This window comes from Colletotrichum karsti (assembly GCF_011947395.1).
Source record: "Colletotrichum karsti strain CkLH20 chromosome Unknown Scaffold10, whole genome shotgun sequence".
NCBI classification, from domain to species: domain Eukaryota; kingdom Fungi; phylum Ascomycota; class Sordariomycetes; order Glomerellales; family Glomerellaceae; genus Colletotrichum; species Colletotrichum karsti.
In genome coordinates, this window is record NW_024065910.1 from 334935 (window position 1) to 353781 (window position 18847).

General features: G+C 52.6%; 5 protein-coding genes across 5 annotated transcripts; 3 read left to right on the forward strand and 2 right to left on the reverse strand.

Moving 5' to 3' along the window:
- Window positions 1-1795: 1795 nt before the first annotated feature.
- CkaCkLH20_03958 (aspartic-type) lies at window positions 1796-3239 on the reverse strand (the record flags this gene model as incomplete). Its single annotated transcript, XM_038886677.1, has 2 exons — window positions 1796-2302; window positions 2361-3239. 2 exons carry the CDS (start codon window positions 3237-3239, stop codon window positions 1796-1798), a joined length of 1386 nt encoding a protein of 461 aa, XP_038747927.1.
- Window positions 3240-5498: 2259 nt separating this feature from the next.
- On the forward strand, window positions 5499-6809 carry CkaCkLH20_03959 (uncharacterized protein; the record flags this gene model as incomplete). The annotated part of the gene is made up of 1 exon (XM_038886678.1): window positions 5499-6809. One exon carries the CDS (start codon window positions 5499-5501, stop codon window positions 6807-6809), a length of 1311 nt encoding a protein of 436 aa, XP_038747928.1.
- A 475-nt stretch (window positions 6810-7284) lies between these two features.
- CkaCkLH20_03960 (uncharacterized protein) lies at window positions 7285-9616 on the forward strand (the record flags this gene model as incomplete). The annotated part of the gene is made up of 2 exons (XM_038886679.1): window positions 7285-7522; window positions 9465-9616. The coding sequence occupies 2 exons, from the start codon at window positions 7285-7287 to the stop codon at window positions 9614-9616; spliced, it is 390 nt and encodes a 129-aa protein (XP_038747929.1).
- A 3752-nt stretch (window positions 9617-13368) lies between these two features.
- On the reverse strand, window positions 13369-14340 carry CkaCkLH20_03961 (uncharacterized protein; the record flags this gene model as incomplete). The annotated part of the gene is made up of 1 exon (XM_038886680.1): window positions 13369-14340. One exon carries the CDS (start codon window positions 14338-14340, stop codon window positions 13369-13371), a length of 972 nt encoding a protein of 323 aa, XP_038747930.1.
- Window positions 14341-14840: 500 nt separating this feature from the next.
- Window positions 14841-18847, forward strand: CkaCkLH20_03962 (d-amino acid oxidase; the record flags this gene model as incomplete). Its single annotated transcript, XM_038886681.1, has 7 exons — window positions 14841-14878; window positions 14936-15055; window positions 15108-15306; window positions 15357-15757; window positions 15828-16060; window positions 18012-18055; window positions 18119-18847. The coding sequence occupies 7 exons, from the start codon at window positions 14841-14843 to the stop codon at window positions 18845-18847; spliced, it is 1764 nt and encodes a 587-aa protein (XP_038747931.1).

An 18847-nucleotide genomic window follows, 5' to 3' on the forward strand; every position in this document is an offset into this window, starting at 1 on the left:
CTGCACTCGGCAACTCTGCTCTTTTGCTCCATTCTTCCTCCCGTCTAACATGCAACTTTGCGCCCCGGTCATTCCCGGCCACTACCGAGACTCGCCCTCCACGAGGCCGGCGACAGATGCCCCGTCCGCCTTCGTCCACGAGAAAATGCCTTCGTATCGTCGCCCTGTCTCTCGCCAGATAGAACGAAATAACACGAATAAGAACAACTGCGGTTCGCCTCAAGCCCCTCGGCGACTCAATTGAGAACCCCCAAGAACAGCCACTAGCATCGTGACCCCCACGCACCCGCCAGGGGAAAAGGTCATCCGATCAGAGTCTCCTGACTTGGAAGAAAAAATAAAGGCACATGGGAATCGAATCGCGGTACACCGCCGCCGCACTTGCTGCCAATCGAGCCGGTGAGTTCTCACCACCGTCAGGGGGGCTCTTCTTTTATCCATTCCACCACCACCACCCCCAGCCTATTAAGCTCCGAACCAGCAGGTCCAGCCGTCCGGGACCCGGACCCAGCAAATCGGCACGATTGCCAGATCGTGTCAACGGCGGCCGGCTTTCAGGGGTCGTCTCTTTTTTTTTCTTCCCAAATAGACCAACAACCCCCTGTATGATTCCTCACACCGCCTGGAGCCGAGCAAACTTGCTGATTGGGGCGAAAATGAAGTACGAAAGGGAAAGAGAAAAATCACTTGACGATGACGGTGTCTCGTGAGAGCCAATATGGCTGCTGCTGCTGTCGCCCTGCACTGCAGGCGCAGACGTGCAGAGGAGGGTAGGCGAGCAAAGAACACCAAAACGCAAAACCTCTCGAACGCGCAGGACTGAAGAAAAGGGGTCGCTCGTCTCGTACCTTGCTGAAGCTCCATGTGTGCTGCCTCCGAGGCTGTCGCTTCCCGTCCACCAAAGGAGCACCCGCCGGGATCACTCCGATACCCATGATTGCTGGCCGAAGAAGGGCTTGAGTCCGAGGTCTGGATGGTCGCAAGCTTCGAGAAAAAGTCCCGTCGCTATTTGTCGTCGCTTTCGCTGATGAAGCTCAAAGTGCTGGACGTTTCTTTTTCCTGGAGATTGCCGACGGCGGGGATTGTCGGGGAGAAGTGTCGGTACAGCGACTGCCGAATAACCGCTGCACTACTGGTCGAGCTGAAGCGATCGTGAAGGCGAGAAGAACTCACGGAGCGTCCGAGAATGAGAGACAAACACGCCGAAGAAGGAACGTACGCGTCCTTGATGAGTTCAGTTGTCGACAGGAGGTAAGTCGGTGTGGGCGAGAGTTGCAATAGGCTTGGATCACGAACTGTTGAACGAGGTGGCAGAAATCAATGCCCATGACGGTGAGGTCACAGCCGTTATCGATAAGGCCTTGCCTGCGATAAGCCCTTTGATCGCCACTCCGATAAGTCCCGACGCCAGCTTCAGGTTTCAGCACTGTCCACTGTGGAAACGCCTTCTGTCGGGCGCCCCCTTTTACCCAGAACACTTCGATTGCACCTGCAGAAACACTGGAACAAACCTCTTGTTGAGGTCAGAATGCATTCATCCGAGAGTCACTATCAAAGAAATGAGGCAAGTGGTATGTTATAGACTGAACCCTATCAACCTATCTAGCAACCAGTTGAGGTAAAAGGTACACTTTCTCGATCTCTGGCAAAGCAATTTCCCCGGTCCCACCACCCCCGGAAGAATCTTAGCAAATCAATCCTCGACAACTCGCAAAACTGGAGTATGATACTGAAGCATCTCAACCACATCTATACGTGCTCAACCAGTGAAGAATATGGAAGGTACTCAAACGCACTACTCGGGCCTCTTCGGGTTCGCCGTGACCTGGGGTGTAACACCGTAAGTCTCGCGGCCGTAGAAGCGCATCTGGCCAGCGCCAACATCGAAGTAGGCCTCGACGTTGTGAAGGAAGGTAGAACCCAGAACATAGGGTCCAGCCTTTCCGGTGGAGAAGCCGAGCTGGCAGTATCCGGTGAGGTCATCCTTGAAGTTGCGGAAGATGAGATCGACCGGGTTGATCCAGAAGCTTGCACCCTCGATGACGATGGCGACACGGGGAGCGACGGCATCGCAAGGGGCAAAGTACGAGCCGTACTGGAACATGTAGATGCCGCTAGGAGAAAAGGAGTCGGCGATGGCTTGGGCGATGGGCGGCGGGAGGTACATCATGGTAGTGCCAGTATCGACGATGAAGGGGAACTTCCTGTTGTCTGTCGTGGACCCCCAGCTGATTCCATCAACGATGATGGTGTAGTACGAGTACTGCCAGGACGACTCCGCTCGCTCCGTGTTGATTTGAGTCTTTCTGGATGTCAGCTAGGCTCGATCAAAAAGGACCGTCAGAAGGGAGACGACTTACAATGATGAGGTCGGTGTAGGCCGTGGGACCCGAGATTGGCAAGCCAGTGCGGCCACCCCAAGCAATCACACCCGAGGAGTTGCGAACGAGGGAAACGCTGAAGGCGTCGGCGGACAGACCTTGCTGGACCATGCTGGTGAACAAGGGCTGATACGGGACCTGGAAGGCGGGACGCTTCTCTTCGATATCGCCAGTGAAGGCGCTGGTGATGGAGGGGTAGGCCATGCCGATGATGCCGTTGGTGTAGTTGTTGCCGTACCAGTGAGTCTGATTGGCAAGACCAACTTGCTGCTGACGAACGACAATGCCGGCAACCTCGATGTCGCTGTAGCCCATGGGGCCAGACACCTTCTCGCCGGAGCCGTAGCTCAAGAGGAAGTGGATGTCTTCGATAGGGCCGTACTTGAATTCATCAATGAGGTCAGGACCGAAGCCGCAAGCCTCTTGAGGGTAGGCCACTGTGCCCATGGCGCTGACGCAGGAGAGGTTGGAGCTGGCAGCCCAGGTGTCACTGCTACCAGTATCGAAGAGCATGTTGATGGGCTTGCCATCCCAAACAACCTCGATAGCGAACTGAGTGCCCCAAGGAGTGAGAGCAGTGATGTTCTGGTAGGCGCTGGAGAGGTCACGAGGCTGGGCGGCCTGAAGGGCAGTAGCGGCGTTGTGGCCAGCGATCTTGCTGCGGATGGCCTTGAGAGGCTGGGTTCGGCCGACAACGTCATCGGGAGTAGGCTCACGGTGGGCTGCAATGCGTTGGAAGCTGACGCCCTTGAGAGGGCTGACGAGGTCAACACCGGACTTGTGGATGTCGATGACGGCGGCCTGAGTGGTCAGGACACCGACTCCCATCAGGGAGCAGAAGATATTGGTAATCTTCATGGCGTCAAGCAGAATGGAAAGATGGAACGAGCGGAATAGAAACGAGTGGCTGGTGGAACGAGAGAATGAACGAAAGAGGCTCGACAGCTCTTCGTTCTGGTATGGATGAGGTATGTGGAAAGGAGAGATGTGGAGGATGTTGGGCAGAAGTTCAAGTTGAAGGTAAGAACGAGGCACGAGGTTTAAAGAGGGGGCAGAGGGAAGGAGCCCGTGTGGCAGGCGTGTCCGAGAAGCTACTTCCTCCTGGGTAGTTTGTGCCTTCCATCCGGGAAGGAGTCGACTCGCAAGAAGGGAAGGGGCTGAGGGTGAGGGGGTACTTGCCGTTGTGGAAGTCACGATGCAACGGTCTTCCGCCCTTCTCGTTTGGCGGTGTCGTCACTTGCCGCAAAGTTCAGTGTACGTATCGCAAACCTTCCCGTCTTGCCTCAAGGAAACCCAGCCAACGTCTCTCTGAACCATTCAACCCGAATCTTCATGTCCTCGAAGCTGGGTATACGGAAGTCGCCATTCCTCCAATCCCTTCAGAGGAGATACTCGCTGATCAGGAAGATGGTCAGGACTTCGACAAATACGGCGCTCCATGTCCACGGCAGCCGATCCCGTTCTGTTTGCCCCAAGACTCGTCCAGTCTTTCCGTCTAGACAGCTGGGCCGACCTCGTGGCCCGAATACGCCCAAGTAATTCGGCCCTTTGAACTGGGTTCCGTTCTCCTTTACCCGACAAACGAGGTTGCAGTCGCGGACAAGTCGGCATCCTATTTTGCACACTTCTACGCTCCAAGTGTTGCACACGTTCGTTAGGCGAGCCTGTATGGGTTGGTTCTATTCTCGGATTACACCTATCTATCGTGTCGCCAAGGAAGATATCGTCCCAATGCTCTCGGATTAGGGACTCATCGCTGACTTCAACGTAGTCACTATATTGATATACAATATGTCGAGACCTTCGCCACGCATTCACCTTGCAACGCCTCTTGGTTCTGCTACAAAACACGGATGGTGCTTCCAAATCTCGGCTCAATGTCCATGTTCTACCCTGACCTGCAGTGCCCATGCTCGACGGGCGCCTGCAGTAGCCGTCCCAGGTGTCATTCAGGGGATAGTGACACAAGACACAGCCATCAAAGTCCCAGACAGGAGCCGTTGAAGACACGAGCTCTTGAAGTGACTTTGAGATCGCAACGGCGAGGCGTCGGGGGTTCTCGGCCATCTTGGCGAGGGCTGCTTACCGGGGCATGTCCTCCGCAACGCAGCCAGAGACCAACACAGCTACTTTACCCTGCGCAGAAGAGAATGAACACGCCCCAGCAAACAGAAGAAAATGTTTAAATAATCCTTGTGCAGATCCGATGAACCCCTGCCCTCGAGATCTGTTTGCTTCCCACACGACATGCGAGATGGCGCGTTGTCCGCCTCTGCTGTGCACTGCGCAGTACGCTCATCCAACCTTTCCGGGCCGTCACAGCTGTCACCTGTCACCATATCACCAATGGCACACCAAATCAACCGAACTTCGAGAAACGACGAAACGGGAACGACTGATGATTCAAGACTTTCTCAACCGGGATACCGCTGCTTGAATTTGGCTGAAACGCTCCACTTCACATGCGGCGGGAAGTGCAACACTGACGACATGATTTTATGCCGCTTGCTGTGTCAACTAGCCGTTCTTCGTACTCAGGCTGGGCTGAATTGATGTTGTTTCATTTGAGATCGAGGAATTGACCTTCTCAGCCGTTGGGAATCGTAAAACTTGCTCCTCCGGTTCCTCCGGTTCCTCCGAACCCCCCGGCCGTGGGCTATCCACTAAAACTCGCCAACGCGGCGTTGCAATTCCGCCGCCGGTCCGCCGGCTTCAACATCCATTCGGCTTAAGTGGATCAATAAATGAATATCCCAAATCCTCTTGATCCTTCATAATCGCAATACGATTTTCCCAACCCCGCCGATCAGGGATCCCAACCGAGGTAGCTCCTGGAAAGGATTACCTTGCAAACCTTAACAACCTTGCCATGACTACAACTCCCAAGAGGACACTTTGGGGCCTGGGCTTGCAGCTCCCAAATTCAAGCTAGTGTCTCGTCCATGACCTCAGGTCCACTACTTTATATCCAACCTCACTTCCTCCACACATCCACCGTCCTTCATTCACATCACTCCTCCAAACACGATTGACGACCTCATCAACGTTGCTCTCAACCTCCTGCAGCCCATCATGGCGTCAAATCAACTCTCTCGGCCCGCAAGCCCCCTACCCAACATGGTCCCCCTCTCCCCAAACACATTCCTCTACGAACCCCCCTCCGGCGCCTCCGCGGACCCGAACTCCCCCAAACTCATCGTCCTCTTCACGTGGATGTCCGCCCAGGACGTGCACATCGCGAAGTACACCTCGCGCTACACGGCCCTCTACCCCACGGCCCGCATCCTCCTCGTCAAGTGCCCCTTCATCCACACCCTCTCCGCCCGCATCGCCAAGCGCGAGATCAAGCCCGCCGTCTCCGTCGTCCGCGCCCTCGCCGACACCACCGCCACCGCGGCGCCCGGGGAGACCGCCCGCCCCCAGCTCCTCCTGCACGTCTTCTCCAACGGCGGCGCCACCAACCTCGCAAAGTTCTACGAGCTGTACGCCGCCGCCGACCGCGCGGGACGGCTGGAGCTGCCGCCGCACGTCACCGTCTACGACTCGTGCCCCGGCGGCTTCCACTGGATGCGGAGCTACCGCGCGCTGTCGGCGGCGCTGCCGCGGTTCTTGGCGCCGTTCGTGCATGTCATCATCGGCTGGTTCTGGATCTTCCAGATCCCGTTCGGGAAGAGTGGCATTTTTGGCAAGATGTGGAATGCGTTGAAGCACAGGGCGCTGTTGCAGAGCGAGCAGCGCAGGGTGTATCTTTACAGCAAGGAGGACGAGATGATTTACTGGGGTGATGTCGAGAAGCACGCTAACGAGGCTAAGGAGGTCGGGTTCCAGGTTGAGAGGGAGAGATTTGAGGGCAGCCAGCATGTTGCTCACGCGAGGCTGGATGGAGACAGGTACTGGGGAACCGTGAAGCAGTTGTGGGATGGGAAGGAGGAGGCTCCGTCGCAGGAGGAAGCCCAACCTGAGCAGACACAGGCGAAATCGGCAGAGGTCGAGCCCGCAAAGACTGAATCGGCAAAGACGGAGACCGTGAAGACGGAGACCGCCAAACCTATCGTGGTCGAGCCTGAGGCAAAGCAAATCGAGGCCAAGCAGCCCGAGACACCAAAGACCGAGCCCGTTCAGATGAACGGAGCACCTCTCGAAGTCCAGGTACTCAAGCCAGAGCCAGCGACGGAGCTGGAGCAGAGCTTCGTCGAAGTAGTCCAGCCCACGCCCGTCAAGCCCGAGGTCGCCAGACAGCCCGAGGTGGTCCGGCGCTTCGACTCCTTCGAGCTGGTGAAGGAGTCTGATCTCCTGGACAAGCAGCCGGAAGTCGTGACGGCATCCGAGATCGGCCAGGTGCCCGAGGTCGTCAAGCTGCCGGAGCCGGTGATGCCGGAGCCGCCGAAGCGGAAGAAGAGGCCGTCTCCGCCCCCGACTATTCAGTGAAATGGTGTGTTGGTGTTTTGGGATATGTCGTATAGAGTTTATACACTTTCGCTTCGTACGTAACTTAGACTGTTCAATATTGCATCTTGTACACATTCGCAGTAGCACGATTTCCACGATCGTGACTGGTCAGAGTATGTCGCACAAGAGCCGAGACGTGGCTAACAGTTGGGCCGCTTATAAGCATGAATCATCGAATCACACGTCAGGAAGGCACAATTCTTAAGTGAGGCTGCAAGCTGCAGGAGGCGCAGACCGCTGAGCCTTCATAAGCAGAAGGAAACCCCGCCTCGAAAATGCCCATGACCAGCTGACTTCTGCTCTCCTCACAGCCTGATTCTGCCGTGACCAACATCTTGCCGCAACCAACATTCTGCGATCCCACAAGACAAACTTCCCAAATCGCGGTATCGCTTAGAGAAGCATTTCATCGGAGAACAGAAAACGGCGAAGTACACGATTGCAATATCGAACGATGGCCGAGATATTTGGCACGGTAGCGAGCGCCATCGCCGTCGCCGAGCTCTTTACCAAGAGCGCCTTCAAGATCAAGAAGCTGTGGGACGAAGTCAAGGACGTCCCGGACGACATCCAGCGCCTTCTCAAACAGCTCGACGAAGTTCGATTGATACTCGACACCGTTGCTGCCGCGTCCACGCAGCATCAGTACCTGATACACGGCAGCGCGACTGCGTCGGTTCTCCAGTCTTGTCGTGACCTAGTAAACGACCTCAGCCCATTAGCTGAAGACTGGCAAAATCAGATAACGACGGCCAAGAAGACTCGGAGAACCCTTACGAAGCTCAGGGTTTCGTCCAAGAAGGACTTGATACAGAGTTACCAAGAGAGATTGCATTGTATCTTTCAGATGCTTTCCATGTCTATTAACACCACATCAGCATCTATGATCATGTCTGTGCATAACGAGATGCTTTCCCTTAAGAGTCAAGTCGGCTTGCTGCTTGCTCAAAATTCGTCAGTATCAATTCTTATTGGCGGAGCTTGACTGACAGCTCTAGGCACGATCAGCTATCTCATCAAACCCCGGTGCTGAATGTCCTCCAGACATGTTTATCGGAGCTGCCTTCGAGCGAATCTAGCGTCGTTTTGAAAAAGAAACAAAAGGAAGGAACAGATGAGGAAAGCGTCGTTGAAATTCAACGACGGCGTCCACGGCGAAAACAGGAGCTGACACCTATTCCCTATCAGCGGGCTTCCTTCTTCGGCAGCTTTACATATCGAACTTCGTCTGATCCTTCGAATACAGGCACGCAAAGTGAGCGTTGGGAACTCCTCAATTGAGTGCACGATGCTTATACTTCACAGCACGACAAGCACGGATCCAGCTGCCTTGGTGGATATCAGAAAAAGCATGGGATTTTCAAACGATATACAACCCTTGCACGGGTTGGAAAAGTTCCCTCACACCATGGGCCACACGTCCGTCCGATGCACCGATCTTCGGCCTTGTCGAAGAGGGATCATGGCCTGCTATTCATCAGCATTTCATGGAGGGCCATGCGTCTCTCTGGGACCGTCGGGTGGATGGACGGACTCTGCTGCATGTATGGCCTGGTCTATCACCTTTTCTTTGACATTGATATCCCCTTTAAGCTAATCTATATCTGAATTCTTAGCTAGCTCTGTACAAGTGCCACCTAGACGTCGCCAGGGAGCTCGTTGACATGGGCCTATACCTGACGGAATCCAATTTCAATATGGAAAAAAATAACACATCAGATACATTGTACCTTTGGCAATGGTCGATGCCCCGGGTCACACATGCCTTGGACCTACTCAGATTTATTCTGTCATTTGGCGACTTTGACGCAGCTATTCCAGATTCGTTCCGTCCTGATCTTAGCTTCCGCAACTCTACTGCTACTGGCCTGTCATTCGTCATGTGGAAGTATCCCGGATGTCTGTCCCTCTTGACCAGCAAGGGAGATATTGAATTCGATCAGCTGCCTATATCGGCCCGCTTTGGCTCTCTATTCTGGGATTTTGTTGACCCTCGACTACTGCTACGGACGATTCAGCATTCGGGCTGCGCCCCTGCTCAATTTCGGCAAGAAGCGATGGGGACTCCAATGTCAAACCTATCCCACTTTGCACAGGCCTACTTCAAGAGAACACCGCCGCAATTTACTTCTGGAAAATGCCCCAAACACGATTCTGAATCGTTCGGTAAAACTGCCGAGAATGGGGATTTCCTGTCCTGGAGAGAGTTAGCGCGATGGCTATTCACAGATATATCCCAGAGCGAGCTTGGGATTGTGAGTAAAGACATTTATCATAATAGAGCTTTCGCGACGCCTTTTATGATGGGAATATGGCGTAGTCATGTGAATTTCTTGCACTGGTCGATATCTGCATCTAGGTATCGCGATATGGGTAGAGCCCGTCGTCTTCTTCTTCGTTTCTCATCCCGAACCATGAATGCATGGCTCGAAGATGTCAAATTCTCGGGAATTGACATGTCGGACTACGGTAAACAGGAACTGGAGACCTTTCTTTGTCATCCTCGATTACGGTCATATCGGCATCGTCGTTGGTACATGAATGCGCAGTTGGCCTATTCGAGTAGTTACGGGATGGGGGACGTGCGTGTGTGCGGGCCTCGCCTAGAATCCTTCACTTACGGTCCTCGGACAGAAGACTGGAAACTGATTTGGGATCCTGCCACGGAGGAGTTCGCTCGCGACTTTTGGCAGCTGGTGGAGAACCCCAAGTTGCATGTTCCTGGAGAATGGCTTAGCGACTCTGACGAGTTTGACGACTCCGACAGCTCTTACGACTCGGACTGAATATGGCGCTCTGACTACGGATTGGTTGGACTTAGAACATTGGAGAGCCTAAGAATGCAAGGATCACGTAGCGGCAAATAACAACTAGCCGGCTAGAAGTAGAAATCGGAGCCAAAATCACAGAAGATTTAGGAGATTGAAAGACTTTGATTATTATCATGTACGCTTAAAGGTCTTGCCTTGTGTATCTATAAGTACTAGACGGGGAGATCTTGTAAGAAAAATTTATGAATCATAACCAAATGTCATACTTTCATGTCATATTTGATTTATGGTCATCTGCATCATGAAACGAATCATTACCTCGGGTTTCCCACGAGATCTACTCACAGCCCCGGTCCTCCAACAACGTAAATGAAATTGCTGGTGAACATTGCCGTGATAGATCCATCTTTTGCCTGATGTTGCCCGTGGATGCAGAATCGGGCACTCTCGTGTATAAACGCCATGCAGCGGCCCTAAAGGGCGCTATACCGCTATGGAGGATAGAGGAAGCGCTCTAGGGATACTAAGTCTGTGAAATTAAGTACTCCAGATATTCTAGTAAAGTCAGACCAGAAGGGTTCCTCCTCGTAGGGCTGTAGCTTAGAACTTTTACTCGCGTAGCAACTAAAGCTGACAATAACTCTTTCACTCGCACGATAAGCTACTCGTGTCATCGACTATTCCTCTCTGGTTCCATGAGAATCAGACACCGGGCCCCTCGATTTAACAAGCATATTCAGAACAATCCGCAAGTTCGCAACTACTTCATCTACACCTTCTCTCGTGTGCTCCGTGCCATCAGTATTCCAGACTTGACAGCTATCAACCTCCGATAAAGAGCCAAAGTCTTCATTATTGAGGCTATGCTGTATGCGCTTCTCCTTGAGGAGATCCTTCCAGAGAATTCTCCTGTGGAAAACATCTCCAAATGGTCGCTCATGACCGTCCCCGTCGCAGATTTCTTCTTCTTTATTAGCTCATCCTCGACCCATTTGATGCACCACTCGCATTTACTTGGGCCTTGACAAAAGTTCTCAATTGTTTCTCCTCTAGGTCAACATCTGAGTCCTTATCAGAGTCTTTGTTCGTCCGCTGCACCAAGATCTCTTTGGCGCCACCTGAGGTAGACGAAACTGCATTGGAAACGGGATCGGGAAGCTTAGTCTCGAGGTGTTCACTGGGAAGAGAAGCGGAGTCATTGTGCCGGCTCTCTTTTCCCCACTATACTGGTTCTGTGTCATTACACGATTCAACAATTCTTCCGTTGGTCACGCCTGCTATTATGGAGGCAATGATTTAGATCTGATTCCATGAGGTCTGTATTCCTCAACACTACCATAAAAATACCACAGATGTTCTCAAAGCGAGCAAAACGTAGGGTTATACCGCTCAATCGTCATATACAGCCCATACGGCCCATAACACCTGGGATCCGGATCATCCCACAATCGCTCCAAGAGATCACATGCTCTAGAAGTATGGCCCATGTAATAGTGCCCACCTCGAAGGTTTCGCCTAAGTACGTCCCGGTGGTCTTGCCGGACCATACATGACCCCATCATCAGTACAGGCCATAACGAGTTTGCCGTCCACTGCGTGTTCCGGATTTTCATCACCATTAGCAGGAGCTGATCAACGGTGTCGTGGACTTCACGGAGGGTCTCCAGGTCTGTGATCGTGGACCCGGCCGCGGCCGCGAGGAGGTACAGGCGAACTCCGAGTCGTATCACCTCGTTGCTCGTGAAACGGAGGCTCTGCGTATCGATGGTCAAGTCGATAGAATCGTCAGACACCCAGGAGTCGAGACGCGAACGCAGTTGATCATATTCTTCGATGATCTCGGGAGATGGTTCTGATGAGCCGGTGGCCTCTTCTGCCAGACGACGACTGAAGAGATGCGAGACGCGGGGGATGAGTTCGAATAGGCCGTCACTTCCGGCGAACATTATCCCAAAGGTCTTGTAGGAGGTGAGTTTTGATAGAGAAATACAGTATTCGTCATGAGGGAGCGTCCGTGTGACGATGAGTCCGTGAGGCGTCAATGTATTGGCGATCACCAGGTAGGAGTAAAGTTCTAGGACCAGGCCTATCTGTTTTCCGATGTCATTCTCAACAAGTCGTTTTGAGCCGAAAGTGGTAAGCTTAGCAATGAGTTGCCTGCAAGCACCTAGATGCACAAATAGGCTACCTGAATTCTGTCCAGAAATGACCTGTATGAATGAGAAGGAGTTAGTACAAGTATGGCGCCATTTCATGCACCGATGAGGAAGGGAGCGACAGGCCTCGAAGTGACACAGCATCATGAGCACCAGGAGAAGCCTGGTAGTCTTATTGGCATCAAGGCCATCGGCATTCCCGAGTTGTATGCGGAGCTGGCGGAGAACATGAGAGTGGTGGCTCAGAGCTGCCATTCTAATAGTTGTATTGCCCGCCTCCTTGACGCCGAGGTGGACACCACTGAGGGCTAGGAGACTGTGCATGAGCAAGTCATCCACACAGGCGAGCGGCAGGATATCGTTGATGAATGCATTTTCCTTCACGGGCATGGGCAGGAGATTTCCCGTAGCACAAATGTAATGCTGTATGAGAAGTGGTGAGGATGAGGTGAATGCGCAGGGCTTCATGGTGCTCAAGAAAGATCCAACACCGGGTGCCCAGAGCGTCTCTGGCAAACGGCTCGTATGATCCTCCTCGTTGACGTTATGGGTGGACTTGAACGAAGGGGACAAGGAAGGCCGTCGAGCAGGTAGACTGGCGTCTGTTGATCTGCGGAATAACGAGATATCCGCGGTAGAAGACCTGGAAGCACTCGACCCGCCGAGCGTCGAAATATTGTCTTCACTTTCGGCAAGGTCCGGAGAAGACACCTCCGCCCAGCGACATGTCAGCTTGTTGCGATGACAACCTCGACATGTAGGTTTGACTTCGTTGCACTTTTTCTTCCGAGATCTGCATGTCAGGCATCCATCTCTGCTTCGTTTGAACTGTGGCCAGAGCTTCGTGGCGGGTGGCATGGCGATCAGGTGGGAAAGGTTCACCGTTCGCTTCGAGGATCTCCAAGTTCCGTGGCTGATCGAACTCGGCCGGCAGTCCCGGGGATGGGAAACAGAATCGAAACCAGCAGTAGTAGAGCCGAGAAATGGAGGTTACAAAGAAGACAGGACAGGACTGAGGTGATTATTGCCTCAGAGTGGGTAGGAGAAGTCGGTTGTAGGAGTCAAAGGATTGACGTGGATGTTGAGGCGGAGTAGTGGGGCACCGGTCCCCGCTGCGGGACCCGAGAGTCCGGAGGACCCGGAGCCAAGCCGAGAAAGCGCGGGTAGATCTGTTTGACCAATGACACTGTAACATTCTTAGCAGTTGGAAGCGCGGGTAGATAAGAGGTCCGACACTTTAATTCTAATATCCCAGGTACGAATAGTTGTATTCCCTGCTACCCCAGCCACAGATAGCAGCCCTGGATTTGGTTACGTTGGTTACGTCGGTTGTCACCCAACGGCATTCATGATGAGGTGTCATGAAATGCCACGCTTCGCTTTCGCATAGCTGCGCGTCTGGCCATCGATCGTATCAGTGATGGCGTGCTCCCTCAACGTTCTGCCAACCAAACACAATGTTCACCGTCTATCGTCTCATATTGCAATCTTTAGTTGGATTGTCGCTCATGCGTGGTCAATCATCAACGTGAAATTCATTTGGCTATAGGGCTTCTAGATCACTAAAACACCTCGGATTCGCGCAAAACCTCAACAAAATGTTTCCCCAAATTAGGCATCATAGTTGATTTCCACCGTGAGCTTAGGGTCGTAGTGCCACGCCCAGTACTCATCCCAGATGAGCTTGGTGACGGGACCAACTTTGCCATCGCCAACGGGGACTTCGTCCAGCGTGACGATAGGCGAGATGCCGGCCGCCGTCGTGCATGTAAAGATTTCCTGCGCCTTGTATGCAAGCTCGACCGGCACAACCTCAACCCGAACCTCAATACCCTTTGCGCGGGCAATCTCAATCACAGTCCTCCTAGTAATACCCTCAAGAACGCCGCGCTCAGGCGTGTACAGGACGCCATCCACTACAATCCAGATGTTGTAACCTGCCCCCTCAGTCAGGTTCGTATCGCCGTCAGTGAGGATAGGATACATAGACCCCCGGTCCCGAGCCTCGAAGAGGCCGCGGATAAAGTCACCCCACTGCAGATTCTTGACGGTAGGGTCGATGGCGCCAGGGGGTATACGTCTGACGGTCCGCGTGATGATTGCAGCGCCGCCGACATCTTGCATTTCCAGAGGCATCACCCACACGTATGGCATGACGATGATATAGATTGCGCACGGCTTGGGCGCTTCGTTGGGGTTGAGGCTCCGGACGAAGTGCATGCCGCGGGTGACGATGAGCTCGACATAGGCATCTTTGATGCCGCTCTTCTTGGTCATCTCCACGACGGCGTTGGTGATCTCCTCACGCGATAGAGGAGAGACTAGACGAAGTTTCTTGCAGCTCGCCTCCAGTCGATCCAAGTGGTCTTCCCAGCGGAAGATGCGACCGTCCCAGATGGCGGGGACGTCGTAGGTGAGGTCGCCATGGAGGAAACCCTGATCGATGATTGGAATGCGGGCTTCGAGAAGGGGCACGATCTCTCCGTCGATGAAGGCAGCTCCTTGAGCCAGAGGATTGGAGGAGGCTTCAAGGGCGGCCAGGCGCTTCTGATAGCCCTCGAGAACCTGCGAATGTGTAGACATTTTGATGCGGAAATTGAGATTTGATGTGTTGGATCACCTCAAAGACTAAGAGTCAAAGAACAGAGAATGAGACTCGAGTGTCGGTTACTGACTTGTTAAGTTGTTCCCCGCATTGGAAAGTGTTTTGCAGAGAGCCATCTTATATAGTTATACCCTTGTGTCCAAATCACCGTTCACATGTTGATTCCTTGTTGCTCATCCGCGGACCCCCGAAGAAGCTTGGCAAAGTGTCCAGTCAAAACTCGGCTGGTAGCCGCGCTTCCATTTTTGTCGGGCGACGGCTCCATTACCACTTTCGTCGATGCGAGTGCGAGTTCAAGTCAACATCTGGTGTAGTAGTGATACTACACTCTGTCATCGGCTTGCTCGTGTACGATATTGGCAGATAACAAATTCTCGGTATATATTACTCACAGCTACACCGGCCGACACTTCTCTTCTTTTCTTCAAATGTTCATCTAGACCTTCAAAGGCTTCTTTTTCCGTCCATATTATTCAATATGGATGCCCTCCCGAAGAAGTATATTGTGATTGTAGGGTGAGATTCCTCCGCGCTTTGTTAATCCCTTGCTTACGACTAACAACATTTCCCAAGAGCTGGTATCATTGGCCTCAACACTGCGTTAGCCTTATGTCGTCGAGGTCTCGGGGACCGCATCGTAATATTTGCAGAGCACCTTCCTGGCGATACGTCAATCAACTATGCCTCTCCTTGGTAAGTTGCCATAGCCTTGGTAGCAGAGTCATCTCGCTGATAGGCCTCACAGGGCTGGCGCCAATTTCTCTGCTGTGTCTGGCAGCGACTCAAATGCTCTCAGGTGGGATCGCCTTGGGTATCTTCATCTCATGCAGTTGGCAAAAGATCGTGGAAGGGAATCGTTCGTCCAGCCCACGCCATCCATCGAGTACTGGGATGAGGCAGTGTCCACCGAAAAGATCGACTCCATGTCCCAGTACCTACAAGACGTGAGTCGTCGAGGAGTCCAGATGTAGAGGCGTTCTAACCTACATCTCAGTTTCGAACTATTCCCAAAGACGATCTTCCAACAGGGGTTGCTGTCGGAGTCACGTTCACGACCCTCACCGTCAATGCCCCTAAGCATCTCGAATGGCTTTCCAACTATCTCAAGACGGATTTCGGAGTCCGCATTGTCAAGAAGAAAGTCTCAAACATCGACGAGGCTTTTTCCGACGGCGTCTCTCTGGTTTTCAACTGCACAGGAAATGCGTCCAAGGACCTGGGTGGTGTCGAAGATGCCAGCTGTTACCCGACTCGCGGGCAGATCGCAATCGCAAGAGTCCCTCATGTCAAGACGAACATGATGCGGCATGGAAAGGACTACGTTACTTACATAATCCCAAGACCTTGGTCCAACGGCAACGTCGTCCTCGGTGGATTCATGCAGAAGGGCGTGAGGTGAGTACTGACTGAACCTCGGTTGTGGACACCCCTCATCAGCACATCACTCATCTGACATACTGCAAAGTACCGGAGACACATTCTCGCATGAAACGGATTCCATCCTTCAACGTACGGCCAGCTTGAGCCCTGAGATCCAAGGAGGCCCTGCACCGGATATCTTGGCTGTTGCAGCTGGGCTCCGTCCATCCCGTAAAGGTGGCGCGAGAGTTGAGAAGACTGAAGTGACGGTGAGGGGAAAGACTCGTTATCTAGTCCATAACTATGGTGCTGGTGGCACCGGCTATCAGGCTGGCTATGGTATGGCCCTAGATGCAGCCGCAACTGTTGATGCTTTACTAGAAGGGTAGCTGAAAATAAGTTCAACGAACTTTTCTATTGGCTCCCTGAGGATTCAACTACCACAGAAATACTTAACAACTATAATCATCATTTATGACACTCTTGTATTGGTCAGCTATTTTTACTCTAGTTTATTCTGGGCTCTGAACTCAGCTTCTACTAAAGCAAGAACGAACATTGTCTCGTTATAGCTGCTAAGTCGGCGTGGAGCTAATGGAAGACTAAGAGCATTTGCTTATAGACTCTCCGTTGATCATGTCTAAAGAGGTTATGGCGATGAGGGACTTACAGAATCACGAAAGCCAGGACAACTACTCATTATGGCTCAGAGGCTGGCTTCGGTGTCGATGATCAGCGGAGTCTGGGTGACAAATTCAAGGTGGCCTCTTTCACGGAGGCCTACTTGGAAGGTCTCATGACATCAATCTTGCCTTAGATGGTCAAATTGTTCTTGTTTGCGGATAGTCTGGAGGTCTTTTCATGCCGAAGACGTGGTTCTGAGGCTTTGCTGAGTCTTGTTCTGGGCCTAGTACACAAGACTGAAGAGAGAGACGAGTTGAGTCTCCAGCTGAAGCCCACCATGGGTTATTGAGAGGGATTCCACAGGGGCCTCATGATGGGATTTATTTCAGGTGGCCTCCAGACGTGAACGAGCGGCACACCAACACTACAATGGGTCTAGTGCATAGTGTATGGGATGGTCAATGATGACTTCGAGCATGGAATATGTTGACACAGCCACCGGCGTGCTGCTGCCAAGGCTTGATCCCCGTTTCTCGGCAGCAAGGCAATTTTGGGAGTGAGCAATGGCGAAGTTCGCGCCGGCAATATACCGGTGATTAGGGCTAGGTTAATAGAGGACTTGATCCTTCGACCACAAGGTGAGCATTTCGAGCTGCTGCGGACCGCTCGAGTCTTGACTTTCGAATTGAAAGTAGCGCAAGATCAATATCCTGGATTATATGATTACAGACTGGAGACTTTGACTTTAGTCCAGACTAGTGCTGAGCTAGGAAGTTCCTACCTCCCCCCTTTTTTCTATATATTTAGAATAACGTTCCAGACAAAATGCTCAGGTTCCGTCGCCATGAATGCTGATGCCTGAAAAGTACAGTAACAATTCATATGAGATGACCAATTGCTTTCCTTCACCCACCACGTAATCAGTATTAAGAATTCAAAAACTGACCATCCATACTGCGTATTAGTTGATCCGCATATATAGGGCGAAAATCTGATATGGGCATAACAAGTGACTCAAGAGAGGAGGACCGGCTTTCGGGTATCGGCAACGGGTCAGGGGTGACGGTTTCAGCAAAGCCGTTCCCGCTATTGCCGTTCATGATAAAGTATGTAGCAGTTGCGATGGCCAACAAGGTATCTAAGCTTATCGGATGTTTAATCCTCTGTTCGTTCAAAGAGGCTCAAATCACCCGCTCATGCAGGGCGAAGATGACTCCACCATAGTTGCAATCTGACTCGTGTTTGTAACTCAATTCCAACCGTCGTTCTCCACGTTCACGATGGGTGTGTTCAATATTGAAGGCTGAGTGTTTCATGGTTATGGAAGTCGGCTAAAGCACACCACATATCTAGAGAGGACAAGCCTTGGCAGGAGTTCGCTACCGCATAACGGATCACACACCCACAACTGTCAACTGAACTAGATGATGCTATCACTACCTTTTTGGATGAATCCATCATTCACCCAAGTCGACATGGTGGTTTAAGTTGCTTGGCTCTCGTGCTGAAGACTCAATGCCGCGGGGATTGTAAGCCGCAGGTCTTGAGCTTTCGGAGAGCTTCTGTGGTATAAAAGTGGTGTTTTCCTACGGTCTCATCACGACTTTCATCACCGCTCATCAGGCATCTTGCTCGTGGCACATTCATCATTCGTTACTTTCCAAAGTCTTCCATTCATTACAAACATTCGTTTCCAAAAACCTCGAACTCGTAAGTCGGAACTCTCGATTCTTGTCTCAAGGGTCATACGCTAACATCTGAATGAAAATGCAGATCATGAAGTTCTCCAGCAACGCACTCCTGGCCACCATGGCCGCCCAAGCATCAGCTCTTGTCCAGCTCGAGGCCAGATTCAGCGACACTATGGTCGACGTTGGCGACCTCGACCTTTTCAAGGCAACCTGGGAGGCCATCTACGCTGAGCCGGGCAATGCCCGAGCCATCACGACCGACCGCGCCATCGGTGCTCAGAACCACGAGTGCCGTCCCACCAGCGACACGAAGGAGACCGTCTCCGTTCAACTCAAGATGACGGGAGCCTGGGGACAGACGCCCGGTCTTTCCAACAACGAGATGCGCGAGGGCCTCGTCACGACCATGTATGAAGTTCTCGAGGAGGTTGCCAACAAGAACGCCTACCAGGTCTTCAGCGACTGCGAGGGCTTCAGCATGATCCCGAGTTTCCCTCACGACCCCAACGCTGCTTGCGGCCCTTACACTAGCAGCGGAAACAACTGCGACTATCCCTGCAAAGGAGAGCCCGGCATCCAGTGCACCACCCGCAAGTGGGCTCACCGGGTGCCCTCTTTTATGCGCGTCACCGCCTACATCGACAACCAGCTGCAGCCTGACGACTTGGTTGTCGAGTTCAGTTCCAGCAATGTTAACAACGAGAAGGGAGGCTGCGGTTGGGTCGGTCCTGTTGCTAGCGCTTTGGCTGGTTTCATTCCTGTCGCTGGTGAATACTTTGCCACGGGTATTGAGATTGGCTGCAGTAACTAA